We start from the raw sequence: 26,619 nt of genomic DNA on the forward strand, positions 1-26,619 counted from the left end.
AGGCATGGAAGGATATATGTTCAGGAATGGCACTTCTGGGAGACTGTGATGTGGCCTACTCCTCTGTGTCTAACTCAATAAAACTGCCACACAGATGTTGCAGATCTACAATTAAGTTGAGCATATGAGTAGTCCATCAAATACCCATTAAGTAATTAGCCTATGTAAAAGAGTGCTGTGGTTTTACTCATTAATGGCATAAAGTACAGGGGTAAAGTTAGCTTAATTAGATTCAACTTTAGATTAGATTAGATTTTACACTTTATTTACAACTTTATTGTCATTGTGCAGAGTACAATGTTTAATGGCATTAGAACTCATCATAAGAAAATGAGGAGTTCCATTCAAGAAATCTTGTGGGTTAAAAAAGCCCATGAGAAATGGTGGGGAGAGATTTCCGTGTAGATAATGTCAGTCAAACAACAGCAGTTACAAACAGACAGGCATCTCTGGTTTCATAGTTTATCTAATGGAACAAACAATCTATGTTTACACATAGCACAAATGTTTTAAAAAAATATTCACAAGCTCTGTAACATTTGCCTGCTTTGGACTCAACTAACATCGTCTTGCACAGAGATCAACATTAGTTATGTTTGTATGGTAACTGAAGAAATAGAGTGTCTAACAAATCATAAATCATAGGCAAGGTGATGTTACAGCCACCATTGGTTAAATCACAAACAAAACCCTAATCCTATTGTGGGTCCTCACCTCCCAGGCATCTCTAAATCCATGTCTAATCTAATACCAGGCAATCTACTGCCCTCCCCCCCCCACAAGACCACAACAATAAGGATTTTAGAAGCTTGGTCCCCGTCATTTAATACAGAGAAATCTGATCTCTTTTTGGTGCAGGCGAGATTAGCCGAATCTTTCATTCACCAGTCGCCTTACAAACTGGCCAGATTAACCAGGATTTTAGCCTCCACCACTTTATTTTTTTCCCTCCCTGTTGTAGCCCAGGGGGATTACAGTTTGACTTTTTCTCTTTCAGAAAGTAAAAGCAGTGGCTTGGACCAGACACCAGGTAGAGAGGGTGAAGGACTGGCACACGTAAAAACACTTGAATCTCAACTCTTGACAGTAAATAGTTCCATCCAGCAGTTGCAAGAAAGAGAGGTTGCTGCTGGATCATGGACGTGGCTGTCCACTCAGGCAGAAGGAAGCTGACGTTTACCATCGACAGCATTCTGAGCGGAGGAGGGCTCGAGAGAGGGGAGAGGACCGACATTTCCACTACAACAGCAGTCTCTCATCTTTCAGAGGCAAACAAAGGGGACGTAGGAGCAAGGGCCGCCTCAGCATTGACCCATGCGGACGCTCTTCAACCCACGTGCATCTGCTGCTTGTGCTGTTGCCAGTGTGGGGAGATGCTGCACACAGACTGCGTCCCAGCAACACGTGAGAGCCAAACTTTTTCTCAACAACAACATTTTTTTTTCCATCCGCATCTTTAATATTTAAGCAGAGGCTGTGGCTTTACACAAAAAGTTTGTGAGATAGTATAGTAACAGTATAGTAACAGTGTATTTATCTGACTCTGCATGCTTTCTTTTGTAATTACAGCTTATTACCCTGTGACTTTCACTATTGCATGAATAGAAATCTATCTTGAAATAGACGTCTTTGTGTATCTGTCAGATTTATAAAGCCATGAAATTATCTACTGATTTGTATATTGTAGTTTAGATCTTCCAGAAGCCTGCTCTGTTTATTTAGCTACCCTGTAAGCATTCCTGCATTTAAACTTACCCATATAAATCACCTGTGTTTCAGCTTGCCCGTTCTCCTGGGTCAAACAGTGGTATGCTGAGGCGCATGTGGTGGAAGAGGGTTCTGAGGCGCTGCATTTCGGGCAGGTTCAGAGACGCATGCGGAGGCACCGCACCATCTTTACCGAGGAGCAGCTCGATGCCCTTGAGGAACTGTTTCTGCAAAACCAGTACCCTGACATTAACACACGTGAACAACTGGCTCAACGCACTCACCTGCGTGAAGAAAGGGTGGAGGTAAGCTTCTCAGCATCTATACCAGTTTTCAAGTTTTCAATTGATAATCCTACAGTGAAAAAGCCAAAAAGTTGTATCACTGTTAAAGAACATAAGAAGCATATGCATATGAATTCTACACTATTTTATTTTCTTACCACCCTCCTCTTGATATTAGTGACTAAGTGCTAAAGATATTGTACAGGTATGGTTTAAGAACCGAAGAGCGAAGTGGAGAAGGCAGAGAAGACACTCATTTGGCCTGCAAGACCCAGCACACTGGAGATCTGACCTCTAGCCTGCAAAAAAAAACATTAAAATGGCATTCATGTTTGCATTTCCTGATTAATTGGTCTTGTTTTACTCTGACTCTGACACAGTGAAGGAAAAGAAAAAAGAAATAGCCTGGTTGTTGTTTTGTTCACCTGAATGAATTTTCCTTTCTTTGTAGTAGGCCTAGCCTGTTCATCATTGTATGACACATTATGGTGAAGTGAACATATGTCAATGTCAAGCCAAGCATTACTCCAAGTGTGACAGTAGGGTCCATCCCGTAGGCCTAGTGTTTACCTATTTACAGCTGCATCTGAGGCCTAATGCTCCAGCATGTCTATACCCATCAACATATTGTGTGGTAAATGTACAGTTCAATTAAATAAAACATATTAAAATGAGTTAAACATAATTTTTCTAGACATCTTAGAAACATGTGTTCCGGAGATAAATGTTATGATGTTACAAGAAAAGGAAGGGCCCAATGCCATGCCTGAATAGAATCTCATTTCATTTTCATTTCATAGGAATTGTTACATGTTCAAAATTCTTGCGCACTGCACCCTGTCACTCTGCCTGACTGATTGACCGGTGTTTTTACGCTTCCACTGATACTTCAACCGGTCTGTTGTTTTGGGTGAGCGTGAGGAGACAAACCTGAAAATCCATATTAATACTTGGTTTTCTGGACTAACGTTACGTCCAGCCGAAGATACAAGTGAATGGTGAGTTAGAGACTACAGTGTATGTTTTGCCTTGCAATAAGCTGTCTTGTTGGCTAACACAGCTAGCTTGTGCTAGCAAGCGAGTTAGCTTGTAAGCCGAATTTTCACTGTCCAAAGCTGACTAGCTAGCTAACAGTTAGCGGTTTAGTTTCACTGAATTTCATCAGCTGTAAGTTAACGTTACCTCACTGTTAAGTTATCCTAATCACATAGGACGTTGACCTTAGCCAGTACTTAATTAACTGAGAAAAGTTATTGTCGCCAGCGAACAGACATTTCTGCCAGACACACTACGCATCAGCTAGAAATACTTTCTTGGTCAGTTTTAGTGTCAAGATGTCATTAACGTTAGACTTTCTAGTTATCCTAGCATGTTTAACTTAAATAACGTTGACTAGTCTGATAACATTATTTCAAATAACCTGGCTGTCTATAGGTAAGTAAATGAATGGACTGCTGGACTATACTTTCTCTCGAAAATTGTAAACCTTGGCATCAGTCAAGAGAAGAAAGGGTAGCCAACGTTATTGAAATCAGACCGAGTTAGATAAAAAGTGTCCAGTAACTTAAGGTGACTAACTAAAAGAAAGGATGAAATGAAACATAACGTTAGCTAACTTGTACCTAGTTAGTTAACAAACATAAACGTAACGTTCATGCATAAGGTGTCTTAGCTACACATGTCTACTTAGTTAATGCATTCATGTTAATGTAACTTTAACCTTGTGATTTTACAGCCATGTCACGACCAAACACCTCCCCAAAACCAACCATGTCCCACAACAGACAGTCGGGCTCTTCCAGGGGGAAAGGACTGAAAGATATCCGCATCGATGAAGAGGTTAAAATAGCAGTGCACATTTCTCTGGAGCGATTTCAGTACAGTGACCAAAAAGGTATATACCATGTGTGTGTAGCCCTTATATCCATTGCTTAAGGATGACTTGCTCATCTTGTTCATTGGTTTATCAGTTGTGGTTTTCCTTGATTTAATACATTCACTCACTCACACACAGACAGACAGACAGACAGACAGACAGGCAGACAGAGACAGACATACACACATTAACATTTATTTGGCCTGGGACGTCCCATCTCTGTTTTTCAATTACAATTGATAATAGTTTGTGTTTCAGTAAGTTTTCTTTAGTAAAAGCTTAGGTTATGTGATGCATTGCTAAAGATGTGACTATCCCTGTATCACCTTTCCATTGACTGTAGTGTAGCAACTTTACTTACTGTGCAGTGACGTTCTCATCCACAGAAATGGAATTTCCTTCCTCCTTGACCAGCACTGAGAGGGCATTCATACATCGCTTTGCCCAGTCACAGGGATATATTTCAAAAAGCCGTGGGTATGTGTAAAAAATTAAAGCTTATCTCATTTGGAGTGTGAAAAGGATTCAGCAAAGACGTGAACATGATAATTGTAACTACCATACCGACTGGATCAGCCAATACCAGAGAACCCAATGCCATACTCAATAATGACCACAGTGTTTTTATAATGTTTTGCAGGAAGGGGTCAAACCGGTTCCTTACTATAAGGAAGAAGGACGGCTCTGAATCCGCTCAGTCCATCATGACCTTCAGTCTCAGCCCCTGCTCCAAACAGGTGGTCCGGAACCTTCTCCAGAGGTTTCCAATGACAAACAAAGAGATCACAGACCTGCTCCCGCGTACTGAACGAGGGATATCTGTTGCTTTGGAAGCTGGTGGTGAGTTCTTGTCTTGTCAATTACTTTTAATGCATGACTACTGCCAGTTTTTCTTGAAAACATGAATACTTAAAATCTTGGAAAGAAATTGAAAATGTGGGATCAGATATTGCACTGTGGCCTTTGAGTTTTTGTTTCTATGAATAGCTCATAATGTCTCTGCCTTAATCAAATAATACAGAGGTTGCTTTAGCTTGCAGAAAAATTTTGCAGACACTTTGTTTCAGGTTTAGTTATATTGTATGGCTGCATAAATAACACATATTGTTACTAGACATTTGCTGACACCAATATCTAACCCCCTATTCCCTGGATAATCGTGAGGGAAAATTCATGTTGACGTTTGCTCTGCTGCTACCTATGCAGCCACATGATCTCTTTAAGTTTTATTGGAAAATGAATGAAAACCCATACTGTCAGAGCTCATTGGTTGACATACTTGTGATTTCCATACTAATTTCCTGTATACACTCAGATAATGGCCGGGACAAGAACAGGACGAGTGGGCGGTTAAACAACGGCATCCCTCAGGTACCCCCCAGGAGAGGGCAGTCAGAGTTGGACCACTTTCGTCGCTCCTTGCCCGTGTACGAACGTCAGGAGGAGATTGTGAAGATCATCAAGGATAACCGTGTAATTCTGGTTTTGGGTGAGACCGGCTCTGGCAAGACTACTCAGGTGAGGGAGCTGGGTTCCTCAGCCTGCTGACTAAGAACTTTTGCAGCTTTTTAGATTTAGAATTAGTTGAAAAAAGTCATGAGCTTTGGCAAAAAGTTGTGTTCTGTACCACTAATGTTCTCAGGCACTGTGTCTGAATTCAGGTGTGGGCCAGGTTGTTAAAGATTCCGTAGATCATAGAACATAGGTTATGATTCTCATCTGAAATAAATCAAAAACATAAAATACTAACTCTAAATAGTAGCATCTATGACAAGATGCACTTGTTACCAAAGGGATAAAACAGCATCCCAGAGATGGCACACCTCCAATGCTGTACCTTCACCACTGTAGAATAGTAGATAGTAGAATATAATAATGTAGAATAGAGCTGCAGCTCTTGACATAACATATTTAAAAGTAATTATGTAGGTGTTCTCCTGATAAAGGCCCCTACAGCCACACAGTCTGATGGGTTTTATCTGTGGGTAAATCTTCAAGTGGGGGTGACTGACACCTCTGGTGTTCCTCAAGGTCGAGGGTAATTCAGTATTCCTGATGCAAATTTCTCCCTGACTCAGAGTGGGTATGCTTCTCTTTTTGTTTCCCAGATTCCCCAGTTCCTACTGGACGACTGCAGCCGTAACGGGATCCCCTGTCGCATCTTCTGCACTCAGCCACGGCGCCTGGCGGCCATCGCTGTGGCAGAGAGGGTGGCCGCCGAGCGAGGAGAGAGTATCGGCCAGACCATTGGTTACCAGATTCGCCTAGAGAGCAGGTGTGTGTGTATGTGTGTGTGTGTGTGTGTGTGTGTGTGTATGTGTGCAGGCAAGTATGTGAATGTGTGTGTTTGCAAGTATGTCTGTGTTTGTGTGTATATGTGTGTGCGTACAAACATGTATGTGTGTGTGTGTGAGTGTGTGTGTGAGTGTGAGAGAGAGAGAGAGAGAGAGAGAGACAAAAAGATGGATGGCAGTGTCCAGTGTGAACACAAATTAACTGAAGTGAAGAGGGAGGTCAGTGGGAAAAACAGACTGAAGGTTGTGACAGAGATGGAATCCTATGAGTTAAACTGTAATCTGGTCACTGACAGGGAATTGGAACTGTGCATGTCCACACAAGTATGTCTGTGTTTGTGCGTATGTTGCATTTGTAATTGTGTAGTGCAGTCCAAGTGTGTGTGTGTGTGTGTGTGTGTGTGTGTGTGTGTGTGTGTGTGTGTGTGTGTGTGTGTGTAAGAAAAAGATGGATGATAGTATCCAGTGTTAACGCAAATTAACTAGAGGAAGGTCAGTGGGAAACACAGACTGAGGGTTGTGACAGATAGAAGCCTATGAGTTAAACTCTAATCTGATCATTGACAGGAAATCACAACTGAGGTGTGTGTTTGTGTGTGTGTGTGTGTGTGTGTGTGTGTGTGTGTGAGAGAGAGAGAGAGAGAGAGTTACTGTTAATTAGTTAATATTTTATTTCCACTAACAATGGCTGTGTAAATGATGCAGGCCAAAATGCTCACAGACACCCAGGCTGCCGATGTTGGCTGAAAGCCCTGCCACCTGCTCACGCTGTTTATTTTGCCATCGAGGCTCCCAACACGACGTGCAGCCCATATGCTGAAGTACAGCAACTATGGCGCCTTGCTGCAGACTTTTGGTTCTCGCAAAGTGCACTCCAGCCCACTCCTAAACCGTAATGAAGTGTCACTGATGTGATGAAGAGGCCCCACTCAATGGCCAGTAGCACAGTATGTATTTGACTGTGCACTGTGCTGTTGTCTTGTTGTGTAGTAGAACGACTGACTGTCATCACAATAAAACACAAAAAGAGGACCCTTTATCTCTGGTACTCCCCTTCTGGTAACTCAGTTGAGATAGCATGTCGTAAGCAATTTGGTCCAAACATCAGGTACTTGAGGGGAACTAGTGAACTGTGCCTCACTGCTGTAAGTGACATGCCTTGAATAGGGCTGATGTTATTGAGTGACTGAATATCACTTTAAATGTCGTTTCACTTGATTTATCTATTCAGAGTTTCTCCCAAGACTCTACTGACGTTCTGCACCAGTGGGGTCCTGTTACGGACCCTGATGGCAGGGGATGCTACCCTCTCAACAGTTACACACGTCATAGTGGTCTGTGCCGCTACTATGTATCTCTGTGACTCTTAAGGCCTATTCACACCAAGAATGATAACTATAACCATAACCACAACGATAAAAGTGTTCACACTGAACAACGATAAACAAAGTCTCTCCTTGTGTTAATGAATGTGACGGTTAAAATTCGATGGGTTCTGATTGGCTTTTAGCTTTTTATTCTGAAAATCGCTCTGAAAGTGATCCCCAACGATATCGCTCTTCATGACGTAATCGTTATAGTTTATGTGTGAACGTCGTCATTCATATTAACGAGAACGATATTTATTTATAGTTATCGTTATCGTTCTTGGTGTGAATGGGCCATTATAGTGATGCCTACTTTTTGTTACTGTGAAAATATATGAGGTCATGTTATAAAAAAAATTAGTAAAATAAATGAATAATGAGTGTTTCTGTAGGGTAATGTAATGTAACTTGATCCAAATGTTCGCTACACTGACTTCCTGAATGATTCTTTAACATTTGCTTTTAATGCATGCAATTAGCACACCACAAAGGTGGTTGTGGTCTGAACTAGTACTTTGTGGATACAGGATGAGGTCCATGAGCGAGACGGCCTGAGCGACTTCCTCCTGACGAAGCTGAGGGACCTGCTGCAGAAGATGCCCACGCTGAAGCTCATCCTCTCCAGCGCCGCTCTGGACATCGACCTCTTTGTGCGCTACTTCGGCACCTGTCCCGTCATTCACAGTAAGTCACCAGGGAGGGAGGCTGTAACTGCAGTGCCAGAAGTTGCCAATACCCCCCCCCCTACCTCCACCCCTCCCCCCCACACACACACCCACCCCTGTTGTTGCCTTTAGTGAGACATCCACTGACTGAAGGTCTGTTTTATTTAGGAGTTTTTGAGGCCTCATCCACACAAGAACAAAAGGTTTTCCTTTGCATATTCAAATACAGCCAGACAAAGGCATATGACATTTTATTTGACTCAAAACAATCAAGTCAGCCGTGCACCAAAATAGTGTGTCAATATGCTATCTGTCCACCTGACCATGCAAGCCCTGTCTGGTATGTTCAGTGTAATTTAGTTGTGTGTCTGTGATCATAATGTGCCTGCCATAGCAACATGGTCGGCTGAGTGTAGACACACCAGCACCTGCGGCCATGTCGGCAGAGTTGGCATTTTCTTGGCATGGACTTGGCACTCAGTAGTGCTAAGAGTGTGTATTGGGCATCTGTATCGAGTGATCATTTTGCCATCGGCATTGTTAGTGTCTTCAGTAGCAGTGTTCAGGTAGGACAACAAAGCTCAAGAAAGATGAATAATACTGAAGGGGGGAAATGAGCACAGAAAAGCAGTTATTAGGGTACGTGCACATGCAGCATATTTGTGAAATATGTGTTCAAGAATTATGAGTAAATCAGAATAGTTATCACTAGCTGCATCATATTATTATGATGGCGATGATAAGATCTCAATTCAGTAATCACAATTGTAAGTTACATATTGTTTTCCCCCCCTTAGTTAAAGGAAGGCCATTTGAGGTCAAACAGCTTTTCCTGGAGGATGTTTTACGGACCACTGGCTATGCAAACAAAGACATGCTGAAGTACAAAAAGGAAATGCAGAAAGGTGAGTTCTGTGGTCTTTGGTCATTATAACAGGCTGGCTTAGTCTTAGTATTACATTTTTCAGTGCTTCTAGAATAGATTGTGGCAGCTAGTCTATGTGAACGCAGCCTGCAGTGGGTAAAAATAGACAGTATTGCATATTTCATACAGTAGTTAGACTCACAGCGGTCAGCTAGCTGGATTAAGGAAAAGCTCTGCAGTCTGGATAGTGATAGTTCTGCATGCATTTCTAAAATTATGCCAGAAAAGAGTGTGTGGACCCTTTTTTGACTTGTTAATTACGTTACATAATTAGTCTTTTGCAAAAAAATACATATTGCATCTAAGAAGTCATGTGGACAAAAAAGTCATGGATAGACCTAGTTCTGTAGGTCAACCATATGTAAAAGCTACACACCTTCACTGTGCCTCGCAGAAATTTAGTGGCATGTTGAAGTTCAAGTATACCAAAATAAGTGTCACCCTACCCTAGTGCTGTTATATGAAAAAGCTAAAGTCTTCCAGAAACTGTTTAAATCAACGTGGACATGGACAGCATACAGTCAAAAGGGAAAGTGACTGGAAAGAGTTAAGAAATTGTCCGTAGGGTTCATTCTGTCAGGACCTTGATGATTTTCAATTTCCTCTGCATTAGGACAGGTGTTTCTGACGGATATTGCGATTGCAATTTGATTTGATTTTGAAAGTCAAGCTTCAACAGACTATATAATACATTCCTTGACTCTGAAACATTTTACATTGTGTGCTTACTCTTTTCTTAGTAACTTTCTATGCTTGTTTCTACATAACTTCTGGTAACCCCAGAATACGCAATAATGATTATAGACCGCACTTACTGCACAGATGCTGTGGCTTACATTTTTCCAATATGGCCAACCAATTTGGGCCCCATTTCTTTACAGTGTAACTGTGTGTCGTCATTGGTTTTAAACTCTCCTATGCTCTGTCCCCTGTCCCCCTGCCCCAGTGGAGAAGCAGCAGACGTCGCTGACGGAGTGGTGTAAGATACGCGAGGGTGTTCCCAGACAAGAGACCCAGAGAGACAAGATGGCCGCCCGCATCCTCCATGAGAACGACCTGCTGGACGATGGAGGGGATGGCGTCTTCAGTCAGCTGGTAAAGCTCTCCACTCATCACTACTTCATTCCATTCTTTAATGCAGGATCACGCAAAGGTTACGGAGGTTAAAACATCTGTGACATGTTACCGGTATTAGTATACTGAAGTTGGAAAGATGTTCTTCTTTCATAATGTATGTTGCTTTGCTGGTTAATCCATTGATGACAGACTGAAAACAAGGTAAAATTCTCAGATGGCTTGAAACATAAAGAAAAACTTTAGAGATGTCTCCACTTTTTTTGAAGTGAAGAACATCATGAATTGTGTTGATTACAGAATGAGAAAGATGTGGCATCACTAGACCCCTGGTTACTGAAGGAAATGGATGCCTGCATCTCGGACATCTTCCTTAATGAAGACAATGATGCCTTTGTCCAACTCTTCAACCTCATCCTGAGTGAGAACGTCAGTGGTATGACCTTTTGCATTTCTCTCTCTTACTTTTATCTGCTTTATTAGAGTTCTGTGAAGTAGACATTCTAGAATTCACACATTAATACATTATCATATTATGTCTCATTAAAGGTGCTCTATGATAACGAGTTCAAACTTTCATTTGGAGCATAACTATGTTAATCTGGGGAGTTTTGAGCTAGACACTTTAGTGGCAGTGTGTAGAGGGATTATTCCGTTAACTCTGCCCTGCCTCTGCTGTGTTGTGTGCCAGTGGACTACAGGCACAGCGACACGAGCACCACCCCTCTGATGGTGGCGGCGGCGCGGGGCTTCATCAGTCAGGCGGAGCAGCTGCTCAGCATGGGGGCCAGCATCTCCCTCAAGGCCTCCAACGGATGGTAAGGGAGGGAACTGTTCCGCTCTGCTTTCACATGCCTCACCTCACACACACTCGGTGCCTGTTTAGAAAAAACAGTCTGTCGCACATTCTGTTAGGCGGGGATCACAATGGAAATAACGAACCGCAGCAGCGTGTAACGCAACGCTCAGAGCATAATAAGTTCTCTCGTTCCTAAGTAACACAAAAGGTTTGCCTAAACTGATGATTAAATACTCTCGCGTTGCGCTTTGAAAGTTGAACCAAGCTCAACGCTCAGCTTGTTAAACTCTAGCTAGCGCTGTCACCGTTCCGCTGCCGAACCGTAGAGAACAATAGGAAACATGCTTGCCGCTGGCCAGTGTGATCCTTGCCTTAGAGTCAGACTGCAGTCTCTGTTATGTTCTGATTGTTCTGATTGAAAAGAGAGACCCATGGGCATCCCTCAAGGCCTCCAATGGATGGTGAGGGAGGAGAGAACCACTCTGCTCTCTCAAGCGTCACCCATTGACTGTATATGTAGATGGACAGGGCATTATCAGTTAAAAGTGAAACCAGCGGAACGGTGGCTGCAATTCTATTGAACAAAACTAAATGGAATCACACTGTCCATCGCTATATACAGTCATTGGCATCACCTTACATGCACACATTCAGTGCCTGTTTGGAAAAACAGTCTGTCACACATCCTGCTCGTTTTCAGACTGTGTTTTGTCCCGATTGGAAAAAGACATCTCCCTGAAGGCCTCCAATGGAGGGTGAGGATGGGAAACGCTCTTGCGAGCATCACCTTACATGCACTTAATTATGTAACATCATAGCATGGGTCGTCACTGCTCCTCATTGTTAAAAGTCTTGACAGTCATGGCGCAATGGGATCTAATATCCCTGTTTCCATTGTTATTGTACTAATTCTGACAGCCTTATAGGTTACTTTTTGTACCTGCTGGTGCAGTTTCACCCTTGCCACAGTTGATATGTTAAGCTCTAAACTGACAAAGCTCAGGAAGCGGTGGCCTATAGAGACGATCTTGACTCCATTAACAACTGGCTTGCACGGGTTGCTCTGGAGCCTGTGGTCTGATGTCAGCTGATGTTGTTACTTTCGCTTCAGACTGAAAAGTGCCTCAGAGTTCACAGTGCCTGCTCTGTCACCACACATCCTATTAGATTCAGACTGAAGTCTCAGTTATGTTCTGCTGGATATCTCTCACAGAGACACCCTAGGTCAGGGGTCTCGAAGATAATTACATTATGATGATCATGCATTCTCTATGCTGGCGAAAAAGAAAAAGACTGATATGAGAGGAAGGGTATTTCAAGAAAGAAAGTACACCAAGATGCCTTGTTCGCTCAGAAGTGGGTGTAGTAAAAGAATTAATCACCAAACAATCTGATACCCATGCAGAACAATGAGAATGACCACAAGAATGACCATGACGATGACTGCCCCCACGAGGTCTCATTCCTGCAGATCCAGCCCCCTGCCTAATATAAGTCTGACACCCCTGCCCTGATGATCATTTCCAATGTGGCATGACCGTTTCTGGGTGTTTCTTTCCAATCAGAACAATCACCAAAATATTTAGTTTATTCCATGAAATTCTGCATTGCAAAATCAGGGTCATGACCCAATTGTTTTCTTGCCTTTGTTTCAAAAACAAATCTGTGTTCCCATCTGTGTTCCCAGTCACACCCAATCTCAGCTAAGCCCTTTGGTTCTGGCTGAGGGCAAAAGTTGTTTGGATTTTCCCATCAGTATTGACAAAAATATTGTGACTGTTTCACAAAAGCTTTTATAATGATGTTAGTACTATGCACCATGCTATGTTATGCTCTATCACGCAGTCACATACTGTAATGTTCTGTTTCAACTTGCCCCATAAATCTTTCAGCTTCTGAATAGCAAACATTGATATTTACACACTGCCAAGTACAGTACATGTGGACAAACTTGCTTGGTTGCTCTGAACAAGCAGGTTATATACATAATGACCTGGTGTTCACACTGTTTGTTTTTGTCTGTCTGTGCTGCAGGACTGCACTTGACTGGGCAAAGCATTTCAACCAGGCTGAAGTGGTGGATCTCCTGGAGGCCTTCATGTGAGTGTGGTAGAGTGGTTGTGTGCACACCCCACCTACAGTACAGGACAGTTTGGACACACCTTCTCATTCAATGCGTTTCCTTTATTTTTATTTACATTGCAGATTCATCAAAACTATTAATGAACACATGTGGAATTATGTACTTAACAAAAAAGTGTGAAATAACTGACAACATGTCTTATATTCTAGTTTCTTCAAAGTTGCTATTTTTTTGTTTTATTTAATACCATACTGTATTCAGCAAGCCATAACTTGACAAATATTCATCTGTGGGCCAAATAACTTTGCATTCATTCATAGTTTTGATGCCTTCAGTGAGATTCTACAATGTAAATAGTCATGAAAATCAAGAAAACGCATTGAAATGAGAAGGTGTGTCCAAACTTTTGGCCTGTACTGTAGGGGTGTAACGGTTCATGTATTCGTATTGAACCGAAACGGTACGGGCGTCACGGTTCGGTGCATGAATTTACACGGAGAATACACGGTATAAAAATACATAAAACTCGTGTGCGGATTAATTAATGTCATGCGCAATTACTGTTAAGTAGCGAGAGTTACGGGAGTTCTTTAGCGACACCTAACGCTAATCTGTAGCCTCGCCTTAGCTCTGAAGCTCTGATTGGCGCCTATGTTTTTTTTTGTCAGGTCGTCGGTCGAGTCCGTCAGTCATTAGCAGCACTAAGGTTAGACCTACAAGAGTTAGAGGATCCGCTGGTCTCTTTAAGATCAGTTTGAGAACTTCAGTTACAGTAACGTTAGTACAGGCGAAAGAGTGGTGGATAAGATGAAATTGTGTGTCGGCGTTGTTCAGCATTGGGTATGTGAGTGGAAAAAATGCTACACATATTCGAAGCCATCACCCAGATGATGTAGGCTACCAATCACTGAAACGAGGGGAAAGAAACTTCCCGTGCGCTTCAGCAGCCTTTGGATACACATACAAATAGGGCCAAAACCTATGGCTTAAATTAAATGATTTCGTAATGACAGAAAGCTATGTAAATCGGGTGGTAATTACCTTTATGTTGGGGTAACTTGTAACTTCTCACATGAGGAGCTGGTAGTGTTAAGTGCATAGACAGTAAAATAAAGTGACAACGCTAACCAGGCTAATAAACAAACCATGCTACGGTGAGTTAACGTCAAAGGGCAAAGTCACGTGACTTCTAGTTGTAGTCTGTTTATGAAATGAAAGGAGCAATTTCGTTTTTTAAAAAAAGGCAAAATAGTGTGATATTTTCACAGTTAGTAGGCTAGATTATTACTTTACACACAATGAAAAATATTGAGGCAAATTGTAGACCCTTCCATATACAACTAAACACAGATGTTGAAGGTCTTGCTTAAGTGGATTTTTAAAAATCATTTTCTATGTAATTTGCACTTTCAGAAATAAGAGATGCTGTAGGCCTATTTTCAGTTTTATAGCTGATTGTCTTATTTTGTTTACAAGTTACAGATTGAGTCTGGGCACTTATTGTACTGTTTAGCCTACATCTTACACACTTCAGGCTGTTGCAGATAGCTCAGGGAAGAGACTGTATGACACTAGGTGGTACAGCCTGAGACATGTACAAAAAAAAATGCTTTCTGCATTTTTGTTTTGCTTTTCCCTCCATTGTACCGAACTCGTACCGAACCGTGATGTCCGAACCGAGGTATGAACCGAACCGTGACTTCTGTGTACCGTTACACCCCTACTGTACTGTATCTTCAGGCCAGGTGCAGGATACGATAAGGTGAAACAAAAAAGAGCTAAATACATTTTGGGAGCTCCTCCAGTGTGTGGACACTCCTTTATTTCACCTTCTGTGTTCACCCTGCCCCACTGGCTTGGCATCACATCTGCATAATTTCTATGATATTCTCAACATCGCGGCTGCTTCCAGTTTGGGACAACTCAGTGAAAACAAAAACATGGGACAACTGAAGTGAATTCAAGAATGACGCTGAAAATTCGGCCATTCAGTCGGGTCATTTCTCTATGACCTAAATTACACTACAATTTCAGTGAGAAACAGAAATACAGTACCCCTTTTTCATTTCACTGCATGTAAAACCTCACAGCGCATGTGACGAATAAAAGCACTTGACTTGACTGCCATCAACTTTAAAAGCTTTTTCTGTTCTATCCAGCTTATCAGAATAAGTCAACACATTTCCAATGAACAAATTCAACCACATGGTTTTGTTAGGTTGTTGCTGCACCATCTCAGATTTTGTTCAAGCCTTGTCTATATCAATAATGGGTTCCGAAATAAAGGCCTGTGCAATATTTCTGTTCAAATCCTATGTCTTCATATTATTTTCAGACCCTAAAATTACTTCAGTTTTACAGCCTGAAAATCACATTGTCTGCTAAGCAATGTTTGGGCATTAATATAATGAAAAGTATTATTCATAAGCAGCCCAACTTTTGTAGGGTGGAAGACAAACATGTTCTCAGTGTGACTGAACACTTTTTGCACTTTTTTCCAAATCTAGGGCCTTATAGGAAGTCAATGAGAATGCAGTACAAACTTTTAATGGTCCAATCATACTGAGAACATGTCTGTCTTCCACCCTACAAAGTTTGGGCAGGTTAGGAATAATGCTTTTCAAGATAATAATGCCCAAACATGGCCTCCAAGATAAGGCCCTTGTGAGTGTGTAAAAAATATACAAAAGCGAGGGTGAAAAAATGTATGAAAACATTGGAATTCAACAAAAATATTTTACAGATCTTAGTTTTAGGGCCTAAATATTAGGTAGACAAACTTTAAGTAAAATCTGAGACGGGGCAGCAACCATTTTCCTGGATTTTGTCTGATTTGACACGGAATGACTCATATGTAAGGGATAACGGCCGCCGAGGTGTCCTGTTATACGGAATTAATGGACGAGGGCGAGGGGAAAAGAACTCCCCGACGTGCAGCGGAGCCCGAGTCCATTAATTCCGTATAACTGGACACACCTCGAAGGCCGTTATCCCGCTTATCACCCGGTTGCCACTGTAAAGCAAAGGAAACACGCAATTCCGTTTAAAAAGAAGCTCACTAGTTCAGCTTGTTGTACAACTTTCGTTGGCCCTATAACAGCGATAGCATGGACAGTTAGCTTGTTTACAGTTGATTCCATTGTTGCGAAGCCTGCCTCCAGGCTCAACCGTCGTCCTACTATCGTTGTTATAGTTACCATTCATAAGCATTGATATGGAAGCGCGATTAAACTTTTTTTTACCAGATCTACTTCATAGGTGTCCCGTTATTCAAAATTAAAAGCCACCCCGCCAGCCAATCAGAAAAGAGTATTTCTTCTCTCCGGGTGATAAAGCCCTATATAGTCTGTGCATCTATATATGAGCAGTTTATCTAATTATTTATTGAAATATTGTCTTGTCCAGAGGTTACGCTAGACTTTTTTTTGGCCTGACAAAATGTCCGGTAATATTCCAGAATACCGGGCATACAGAAAATCTGCTGGACGTTTTAAATAGCCATAATTGCCTATACAGTATATTTAAGTTGTCGTGGTAGCATATTGTAGCACATTTTCTGGCTGACAACTAAGCGTAAAACCGGCCAATTTCCAGCTGTAGCCAGCTAACGTGAACTCTGGTCTTGTCCAAAGTGTGCGTAACGTGTTTAGCATTGCACTAGTCATGAGAGGTGACTATTTCATTAGGTGAGGTTACTCACAAGAGTTCATCAAAATCCCATACACATTGAGAGACATTGACCAGATTAATTGGTGCGCCATATGAGCGGTCTCTCTTTATTGGCTGATTCCCCTGTAGCTCCTCCCAGGAGGCGGGGGGTAAGCAGGACGAGTCGTCGCTGGTCAAGTCGTCCAGTGCGGAGCTGAACGCAGAGGACCAGGAGCTGCTGAAGGTGTACCACCACAGCTTCGACGACGAGAAGGTGGACCTGGACCTCATCATGCACCTGCTCTTCAACATCTGTCAGAGCTCAGATGAAGGTGAGAAAGCATGTGTGTGTGTGTGTGTGTGTGTGTGTATTATTCATAGTTCTCCCCAACATGTTGCTTAAGCAGCTCGAAAGGTATTTCATTGGATATTCATCTCAAGTATGAACAACTTTTTGGCAGGATTGCGGATTTGGTCTGCCCTTAAACAGTTAATCCCTTTGTTTTCTGTGTCTCTGTCTGTTCTGGGGCCCAGGTGCGGTGTTGATCTTCTTGCCGGGATATGATGAGATCGTCAGCCTCAGGGACCGCATCCTCTACGATGATAAAAGATTTGCCGACCAGCCTCAAAGGTGAACATATAGGAATATATCAAGTTTGTGTGTGGAGAGTCAGGAAAATATGTAAATGTAGGGTAATCCTGGACCCAAAAGACTTCATTTATAGCAGTATATACAGATAAAGTTAAAGTTGACAGATATTTAGCAGACGTTTTTATCCAGATGGACACAGACTCACAACAGCGAGTTGACTAATTGTCAGTCGGTGACATATTATTAATATTATTATGACATACTGTATTATGTCTGTGTGCTGCAAGAACTTCACTAGTGAAAAGCCAAAATTGGCAATCTGATCTATTTTAATGTATTTTGTTATATATGTGTTTTGCTTAAACACAACCCTTGAAAAATGATTCAGCCATAATATGTAATCTGGATTAATTTTCGCAGGTATCAGGTGTTCACTCTACACTCCAACATGCAGACCTCCGACCAGAAGAAGGTGCTAAAGAACACACCTGTTGGTGTTCGGAAAATTGTGAGTGGTTTTTTTTCCCCTCAATCTTTTCCTCTGGTAACTCTGAATCTCTCATCTGAAACACCTGATATCCAAGAATCAAAAGCTTGAGTGACCCCCTGTCCCTGACCAATAGGCAATAACTGAAATGCTCCATAGCATTTTTGTTGTTTTGGATAAAAGCATCAGCTAAATGTAAATATAAAACTATGCCTGGTGCATAGGATTGTGAATGGTGATGTCCCAAGTTATCTTAGGGACTACTTTTTCCTCATTAGGGATGTACATTCATACTCCACTAGAGGGAGCACAACATATTTTGTACCGGTTAGTTTCCGAACCTGTATGGGCATGGAGTCATTCCTATATTCTGCAGCTGTCTTTTGGAGCATTTTGCGTAGACTTGAAAATAATTAGAAATGCAAAGTCTAGCCTTAAACAACGGTTAAGAGCAGGGTACCCGCGGAGTCTTAAAAGTATTAAAAAGTATTACATTTCATTTTCCTAAATTAAGGTCTTAAAAAGTATTGAATTTCACCTCAAAGTCTGGAATTTTTTCACGGAGGTCTTAATTTTTCAAATGATCAGTAGATTTAGTCTAATATCCTCACGTAGCGTAAATCACAAGGATTAAAGTTCTCCGTCGTACGACGGATTTCCGTCAATTTGATTTTAGAAATGTCATATTTGAGATCGATGCAGATCCGGCGAGAAAAAAAATAGGAGGGGGGGGGGTCTATCACCTTTTCTTTTCCTTTTTTTAAGGCAACTACAAATATTAGATCCGATGAATGAATGTGTGTGATGGTAAATGTTTAAAGACCTAGGCCTAATAGTGTTCTTGAGAACTTTCTGTGTCTCAGAGATCGCTCAAGAAGATACTTCAGCAGGGGCGTAGCCAGGATTATTTTATAGGGGGGGCCAGCTGGGTCCAGACTTTTTATTGGGGTGGCACTTGGGAATCAAAACTACTACAAAAAGGTGTTTCTTTGTCGAATAAATTGAGATGCAATGTGTGTCTCGAATTGGATGCCATGCAGGAATTTGCTGGGATCTCAAAACCGTATGAACTTTGCCATAGAGAAACACATGATAGCGTTGGATTATGTACATGCCTTGCCACCACAACACACAAAAACGTGGGGTAAGTCGAGCTATATGAAGTTATTATTTTGATGTCATTTCGTCTGTTTTATAACCCAGAAGGATGTACTTGGTATCAAATGGTAGCTCTCTATCTCCTCTTTCATCTGACATGCGTGGCATATCCGATCACGGGTTCGTGAGTAGCCTAATTCAAACGAGAGTTGGTTTTTGTACATGATGTTATTTTGCAGTCACGTTGTCTGTTTTTATAGCCCAGAAGCATCGATATACTTGGTACCAATAGATAGCCCTGTGTCTCCTCTTTCTTCTGATATGCTTGCCATATCTATGCGATCACGGGTTCGTGAGTAATTCAAACGAGAGTATTGGGTGCGCAGGTAAACTATAAATATGAATCAATTTGATTTAATTTCATGATTTTTTTATTTATTTTCATAGCCTACTTGATCGCACAGGCAAGAGTTTAGTCTCGTTGGAAAGCCCCACTTCTGCCCTGTCACGCAATTAAGGTTTCATCTCGCTGCGATGAACAGTTCTGGAGTAATGTAACAAAGAACTCAGGCAAAGCAGCCTGCCTCTGCCTGACCAGCTGCTATGGCAAGAACCACACGCAGTCAGCAAATTATGTTTTTTATAAAGTAGCCTAGCCTAGGCCCTATTAGCCCGAATTTTATCGAAATTTTTTTGTAAAGCGTTACCGCGGGCATCCGATTATTTCTGATCAGCCCCACACGTCAATGTCAGAGCCTACCTAAGGACAGCCCAACGCAGCTCACTTGGCTATCGTGACACATTCTAACATCTTATCAGCATTAATGTTCCAACTCATCATCAACTCACCTGTTGTTACTGAGGTTAAGTAATAGGCTAGTCTACTAAGTGCTTTTAACAGATGACTTGAATTGTCCTACTGCTGCACTAGACTACTCACGATTTGATCACAACCGTGGGCTACACTTCCTGACTGGGCCAATGGTCGTAGATAGAGTGCAGTAATTTGTTCAGTCCCTGCTTTGCAAAGTGTTGGCAAAGTGCCGTCGAAAACGGCAGCATTTTTTTTTTTTTTACTTTTCACTGAACGGAGCTGGGGGGGCCAGCAGGGTGGCCAAGCTTTGACCAGTGGTGGCCGTGGCCCCCCCTGGCCACCACGTAGCTCCGCCCCTGTACGTCAGCCATGAGTTTCGCTTTGTTTATGTTGTAGCCTACACGCTTGTCTCATTGGCCTGGGGCGGTTGCTTAAAAAAAAAAGAACACGTCTGGAGGACGGTCTAAAAGTTGGATTATAGTGACACAATTGAGACAGCTGATGAGGTTGCCCAATCCGTTTTTTTTTTTTTTTTGGATAGGCCTATGCTATTGTGAGCTCTATGTGCGAATTCGGAGGCTGTGTTCTTTCCATGCATCAATGTAGACAATTTCTTACTATCGCGAACTCTTGTCAGGGGAGGTCATTCATTTTGGGTGTCACCTATGACTTGAACAAATAGCCTGCTATGCCACCCGATGTACTATTATTGTTACAGTTTTTAATCAATGCAACTAACATTATGTGTAAAGCGACGCAATATAAACCGTAGCCTCCCGTCTGTTATGACATGTACAACAATGTTTTTCACAATTTGCGACGGAAGGTTTTGACTGAGCGTGTTAACAGTTGGCGACATTATTATTTTATGTTGAGTAAGGGGGTCAGTCGTGTTTATGGCGCACAGACAGCCTTGTAGCCTGCTTAGGCCTCACTTTTAACGACAGTAGTAGCGTATGTTGACAAAAAATAACCATGCAATTAAAATAGTCAACTTAAAACTTTGCTATTATTAATGTATAGCACAAAACCATAACCAGTAGGCCTACCAGAACCTCGCATATTAGCGTCATGATTTGTGTACGTTTATCTATGGCTGATCGTTTTTGCGCTAAGTAGGCTACGCATGTTCTTTCATAGCGCAACACGACCTGTCCCTCACCATATCGCAACCTCTTGTCAACCTTATACAATCTGTTGCTGAAGACAAAAGCGCCCTCTCCAGATTGTCGTTATCAGATGCGCAGACCTCCTGCATGAGCACACACAGTATTGCTGCTCAATGGAAAACTGAGTTGTCTGTAAAACTCAAAATTACCATGTTTTCATTAAATGCGGATGAGGCAACAAATGGAAATATGAACAATATCTAGACTGTTCTGATTCGTTACTTTGACGAGGAAATGTGAAGTCTTGCAAACTTGATTTTATAGATTTTACTTGGTGTTGAATTGCATATTAACAAGAAAAAAAATCTCCCCTTTAAATACTTTTGGCCTGAAGTAATTAAATAAGAGTGTAAGTTAAAGCTACAATATTGCTGCAGTGGAATAGAACAGCAATGGCTAATCAGCAATGGTCAGGGATGGTATTGAAATATTGTTTTGTTCATCAGGAAAACTCAATCGCAATCAAGAACACTCTCAATTTGTTTATTCACATGGCGGCCATTGGCGGCTAAAACGAGGCTACAGGGTACACAAACCATAGGATTGTTATGTTCTATGCATTCACCTGTAGGTGGCATTAATTATATAGTAACTTAAGAGTACCCTGTAGCCTTGTTTTGGTCTTTATTTGGTGCTTTACTTTGCTGTTTGCATCTTTTTGTACATTAAAAACCAATAAGTCGCGACCGCAAAAGGGGTGCTATCTCTATAGGTAGATATGAACAACGTATGACTTATGGCCTGAAAAAAGCTTTTTTTTTTCACTTTAATCCCAATCAACTAGGTTCTATTCCGTGTGAATTTGTCCATGAAGCAGGACATTCAGTCACGATACTACCGCAACAAATCTTTGCGTTGCCACTGCACTGCTGTCATGTTCATGTTGGCATGTGCAAACACTTGTAAACAGTAATTATTTGCAGGGATGGATTACTGCACGGGCCTACCGGGCCCAGGCCCAGGGGGTCAGGGGGCCCTGAAGCCCAAGCCTTTGCATGGAATCATTGCCTCAATATCAACAAATCAGGATGTAGGCTATGAATCTGATTGAATTTAGTATTGGCCATCCCCAAAATGCACCAGAATACTGGAAATCACATCAAACAAATTAAAACATTTCTGGGGGAGGACCCCCAAAACCCCCTCCCACATATACGACAATTAGTGGGGGGCCCTTAATACATCTGGGGCCAGGGGACTGAAAATTCATAATCCGCCCATGATTATTTGAGGTTTAATCTTACCTTTAATATTATTTATTCTATCCGAATGGGTGCGATGCAGGTATTAAATTTCATCTGAAGTGGTATTAAAAAGGTCTTAAAAAGTCTTAAATTTAGGTCTGACAATTCTGGGGGTACCCTGAAGAGGTTAACTCCTAATTTGTGTTTTTCTGTCCTGTATGTTAATTACGGTAACGTTGATTGTAGTGGATGGCAGTAATTTACTGTTATTTTGTTTGAATTGTTTCCATCTTCATCATGATTCTCGCTGTCATGGTTTTGCTTTGTGCGTCTGTACAGCACTTAAGGGTTTGATGAATTCAAGGAAAGTAATTCTAGGAAATTGTATCCTCCTTAGATCCTGTCAACGAACATCGCTGAGACCAGCATTACAGTCAACGATGTAGTGTTTGTTATTGATTCTGGAAAAGTTAAAGAGGTAAATTGACAAACAGATGATTACTTGCCTTTTGAGTAATAACAAGTAACACATTAAATTACATTAAACGTAAAAGATACAATCTTAACTTTTCATAACATGTTTAAAAGATGAAGTAATCTATTAGGTGTTCTTATTAAGCAGTTTTGTGGTAACTCGGTCGTTTGCAGAAGTCCTTTGATGCCCTGAATCATGTGACCATGCTGAAGATGGTGTGGATCTCTAAGGCCAGTGCGACACAGAGGAAGGGAAGGTAGGACCGATCGGGAGAAGAGATGTGTTGCTGAACAGTGCAACACGTCATGTACAAATGACAAAATAATAGCATCTGTGTTTACTTAAAAAGTAAGGAGGAATAACATTCATCAAACATGCATATCATAGCACAGCACGACAAAACAAAGAAAGTATGACATGGTTATGCCTAGTGCTATATGACTTTTGAGTCCCTAAACTGTCTGTTATGTGTTGTTGTGTTTGTCTTATTCAGAGCGGGGCGCTGTAGACCTGGCATCTGCTTCCACCTGTTCAGCCGCCTGCGCTTCGACAACATGCTGGAGCACCAGGTGCCGCAGCTACTGAGAATGCCTCTACAGGTATAAACGCACACATATACATATGCACTGGCCCCCTAATCATCCCCTAGTGTAATTGGCTCATTCATTCATTATCTCACTCTCCACCTCAAGCTGATTTATAGGTAGATGCTGCCCATTGGTGGTAAAGTGCTTTAGGTGCCTTGAAAAGAGCCATATAAATGCAATGCGTTGTTGTTGTTTGTCTTTGAGTTGCTTCCCCATTCATCACCTCCTTATGCTTTGTCCACCCCTTCAGGAGCTGTGCCTGCACACTAAGCTGTTGGCCCCCATCACTTGCCCCATAGCGGAGTTCCTCTCCAGAGCCCCCGAGCCCCCACATACCCTCAGCGTTAAAAACGCAGTGCAGATGCTCAAGGTGAGAACCCGCACACGTACTCACAATGCACGGATTACAATGCACAGAATGTTTGCGGAGCGGGATGCTGTGAAAATGAGCTTTCACTATAATTCATGGAACTCACCTCACCACTGACCTCACGTTTGCACCATGGACGTTCAAAAAACTTTGAGGAAGTTGGGCTTTCAGTGTAGCCTTGCCATCAGTGTCAAAAGCGCTGTGACGATGCACAAGATGAGAACCAACACACATCCTCAAGCCCTATTCAGACCACGCGAGACTAGTGACGAGAGTCCATGGAATGTCATTCAGCCTGGCTTGCTTATTAGAATTTGAGTCTGGTAACACGCCATTTGGATTTGATTATGGGGCGTATTTCAACTGATACAGGGGAAAAACGCCTTTGCACACTATATACTACTAGATATACTAGTGCAATGCCCGTTCAAACATGCTATTCCTGTAGAAAACCTGTAGCCCAATGTCCGCAGGTAAGCCTGCTTTAAAAATAGGATGATAGGGAAAAACATCATTCCAGCTAAGCATTCAATAATAAATACTGAATATTATATTATAATACATTATAATAAGTGTGCAGTGAGCAGAGCATGTGCGCATGGCTACATGTGATATTTTTTAGCTGATCAAAATGACATAAGCTTAACAGCTGTTTTGGGTTAAGGCTATTTAATAACTTGATAATCAAGAAGACAAACCATTTTGTTGAATGATGCATCATCATGTGAAATTTGCAACGATATGACTCAAAAACAATCTCTGGTAGCCTACAGACGAGTCTGCCACTCGTCTGTAGCTGATCAAAATGACAAGCCTAAAGCTTTGAGTTAAGACTATATGTTTGGCCTATTGAATAACTTGACAAACCATTTTGTGGAATGACGCATCATTATATAAGTGACATCACGCTCTGTCTGCCACTCGTTGTCTGTAGCTGATGCTTTGCATGTGTGTCATTCTGAAACGTCCTTAAATTTGGGACCATTATTGCTCATTTCAATTTGGGACTTTGCAGTCGGAACTGTCGGAATTGCACATCATTTTTTACATCATTTTGCTTGCATAAAATGTTTCCGCGTGTTTTGCAAAATGCCAACAAACCCAGGTATGCAGTCATGGATATTCAAAACGCACACAGAGGCATTCTTTATTGTTGAGGTCAGACATGATAATCATTCAAACATGACCCTCTACCAGTGCTGTGCACTGATTCAGTGCTATCAAAAAGTCATCCCTCTCTGTCTTTGGTCCTGTGCTGTGTGAGAGGGGGAATGGCTATAGTAGAGCGGCGAAAGCCAATGTGTGCTTCTTTTACCGATATATTTAACAATATCTTTTGCATTTCTTAACCAAACAACGTCAAACTTGGCATTTGTGCCCATAGCAAGACACCTACCAATTTTGAAATCAATCGGACGAACGGGAAGGTCGAAGTTCTTACTCAAAGTGTTCTTGGATCCTCTCTCTTGTCTTTCCACTATTACTACCTGTTTGTTGCGTGTGTCAATTTTTAACCATAGACAAACTTTCATCACAGTTCCAAAGAACAATTACATGAAACTTCATGACCATTGTCCTTTGGGCAACTTTCATCACGATTTTCATCAGTAATTCTAAATTCGAAAAAATTATTTTACCTTATCACTTCTGCCAAGAGGTTATGTTTTCAATGTAGTTTGTCTTGTCTCTGATTGTCAAAAACTACCGGCTCAATTTTCAGGAACTTGGTAGAAAGTTGGTCAAAGGAGGAACCAGTTCAATTTTAAAGGCGATCGGAATCCACAAAAACATTTTCACTGCCATTAGTGTTGCAAGATATGCCAGAAACAAACTGGCATGAACATAAACATGCCATAAACAAACAAACAAACTAATGAAATTAAGTTCTTCTCAATCCAATTCTGTGATTCTAACATACCTGTGCGCCACTGTTGCGCGGTCTACCCGAAATTAAGCGGTCATCTGCGGTTATGAGTCATAAAAAATATTTTTATGATATTCGGGTCATTTGCGGGCGGGTCAGTTAAAATTATTTTTTATATATATATATATATATATATATATATTATTATTGTTATTATTATTTATTTATTGATTTATTTTTTTAAACTTAAAGTATCACGAGAAGGCCTAGCATCAATATTTAACTCATAATTGCTTTTCAAAGAGATCATTGGTTGAAGCATACAGTAGACCTACTTGCCACATAGGTGGAGAGGTAGAGATGGAGATGGTAAAGAAGCTGAAGACACGAGAAGTTAAAATAATAAAGACACCCCTCCAGGAAAAGCGATATATGGGAAATATTTGGAAAGGTTCTTAAAGAAGATGACAGTATGACAGCCACAAAACAGGCACGACCAACATACAGTAACTCGTCACAAATGCGGCACTGGTAGACTATGCCCTCCCAGCCAAACCGAGTAAGTGTAATTCCCAGACCTCATGCAAGCATTAGATAGCTTTATATACTGACCTGGAACAGCTTTTTTAGACTAGATACAAGACCTATTGACAAGTCGCTCATTAAAATAATGCTGATACTTTGCCACCTGCCCATGTTAAACATTCAGCCTACGGCCGTGAGCAGGTCGCTTGGGTGCATCTAGATTTCTAGGCTAGTGAGCAGGCGCCTGCAGGCATAAATGTTATGGCACACAGGCTACACAGCCATATCTACCGGTATGTATAGGCCATACAGGTTTGCGCATGCATAAAACTTACTTTGGTTCGTTGTGTCTGTGACTTTACACAGTGAATGTGCTTCAGTAAAGCTTTGTGCTTCATTCAGCCAACCAGTTCTTATGATAAAGTTTTGACCAGCAATGTATCTCTCTTGCCTACCTTGCTGCCTTCACCATTTCTGTTTTCGAAAGAAAAATGTATGTCCATGGCTTTGAAATCTTGTCTTAGTGTTTAGCTTATCCTTTGCTGGTTGCGTGCGTGCTTGCGCTCTTATTCTCATTCTCTCTCCTGCGCAAACATTATGTCCTGCATATGTGTAGTTCTGCATAACATTTCGCAAATAAATTAGTTTGTTTTACAAAAATGGCCTTATGTCACACTGCATGGTAGGCTATAACCAAAAGCACACATTTTGTAAATAAGCGGGTCGGATCGC

The 26,619-nt window shown here is 41.6% G+C and overlaps 2 protein-coding genes across 2 annotated transcripts in view; both read left to right on the forward strand.

Moving 5' to 3' along the window:
• The first annotated feature begins 1,062 nt into the window (after window positions 1-1,062).
• On the forward strand, window positions 1,063-2,583 carry LOC143122470 (uncharacterized). The gene is made up of 3 exons (XM_076283258.1): window positions 1,063-1,404; window positions 1,780-2,012; window positions 2,197-2,583. Exons 1-3 carry the CDS (start codon window positions 1,137-1,139, stop codon window positions 2,287-2,289), a joined length of 594 nt encoding a protein of 197 aa, XP_076139373.1. The 5' UTR covers window positions 1,063-1,136; the 3' UTR covers window positions 2,290-2,583.
• A 246-nt stretch (window positions 2,584-2,829) lies between these two features.
• Window positions 2,830-26,619, forward strand: part of ythdc2 (YTH domain containing 2) — a 36,641-nt gene continuing 12,851 nt past the window's right edge. The window contains exons 1-20 of the mRNA XM_076284184.1: window positions 2,830-2,989; window positions 3,727-3,885; window positions 4,254-4,344; window positions 4,508-4,707; window positions 5,183-5,385; window positions 5,976-6,142; window positions 7,393-7,495; window positions 8,056-8,212; window positions 8,991-9,098; window positions 10,065-10,213; window positions 10,493-10,628; window positions 10,884-11,010; window positions 13,026-13,091; window positions 16,873-17,054; window positions 17,257-17,353; window positions 17,735-17,822; window positions 22,464-22,544; window positions 22,715-22,797; window positions 23,035-23,140; window positions 23,379-23,498. Coding sequence (XP_076140299.1) covers window positions 3,729-3,885; window positions 4,254-4,344; window positions 4,508-4,707; window positions 5,183-5,385; window positions 5,976-6,142; window positions 7,393-7,495; window positions 8,056-8,212; window positions 8,991-9,098; window positions 10,065-10,213; window positions 10,493-10,628; window positions 10,884-11,010; window positions 13,026-13,091; window positions 16,873-17,054; window positions 17,257-17,353; window positions 17,735-17,822; window positions 22,464-22,544; window positions 22,715-22,797; window positions 23,035-23,140; window positions 23,379-23,498 — 2,421 coding nt within the window. The 5' untranslated portion in view covers window positions 2,830-2,989; window positions 3,727-3,728. The remainder of the gene's footprint in view (window positions 2,990-3,726; window positions 3,886-4,253; window positions 4,345-4,507; window positions 4,708-5,182; window positions 5,386-5,975; window positions 6,143-7,392; window positions 7,496-8,055; window positions 8,213-8,990; window positions 9,099-10,064; window positions 10,214-10,492; window positions 10,629-10,883; window positions 11,011-13,025; window positions 13,092-16,872; window positions 17,055-17,256; window positions 17,354-17,734; window positions 17,823-22,463; window positions 22,545-22,714; window positions 22,798-23,034; window positions 23,141-23,378; window positions 23,499-26,619) is intronic.

The sequence above is a fragment of the Alosa pseudoharengus genome, unplaced genomic scaffold (assembly GCF_046254945.1).
Source record: "Alosa pseudoharengus isolate Yale_2024_CS ecotype anadromous, Long Island Sound unplaced genomic scaffold, YU_APseudo_1.1 YU_APseudo_1.1_scf_14, whole genome shotgun sequence".
In the NCBI taxonomy this organism is placed as follows: Eukaryota; Metazoa; Chordata; class Actinopteri; order Clupeiformes; family Clupeidae; genus Alosa; species Alosa pseudoharengus.

Bases quoted from the DNA above. Each gene is read 5' to 3' on its own strand.
- LOC143122470 (XM_076283258.1), top strand. From the start codon at position 1,137: ATGGACGTGGCTGTCCACTCAGGCAGAAGGAAGCTGACGTTTACCATC. The intron at 1,405-1,779 runs GTGAGAGCCAAA...CCTGTGTTTCAG, and splicing joins AGACTGCGTCCCAGCAACAC to CTTGCCCGTTCTCCTGGGTC. The intron at 2,013-2,196 runs GTAAGCTTCTCA...GATATTGTACAG, and splicing joins TGCGTGAAGAAAGGGTGGAG to GTATGGTTTAAGAACCGAAG.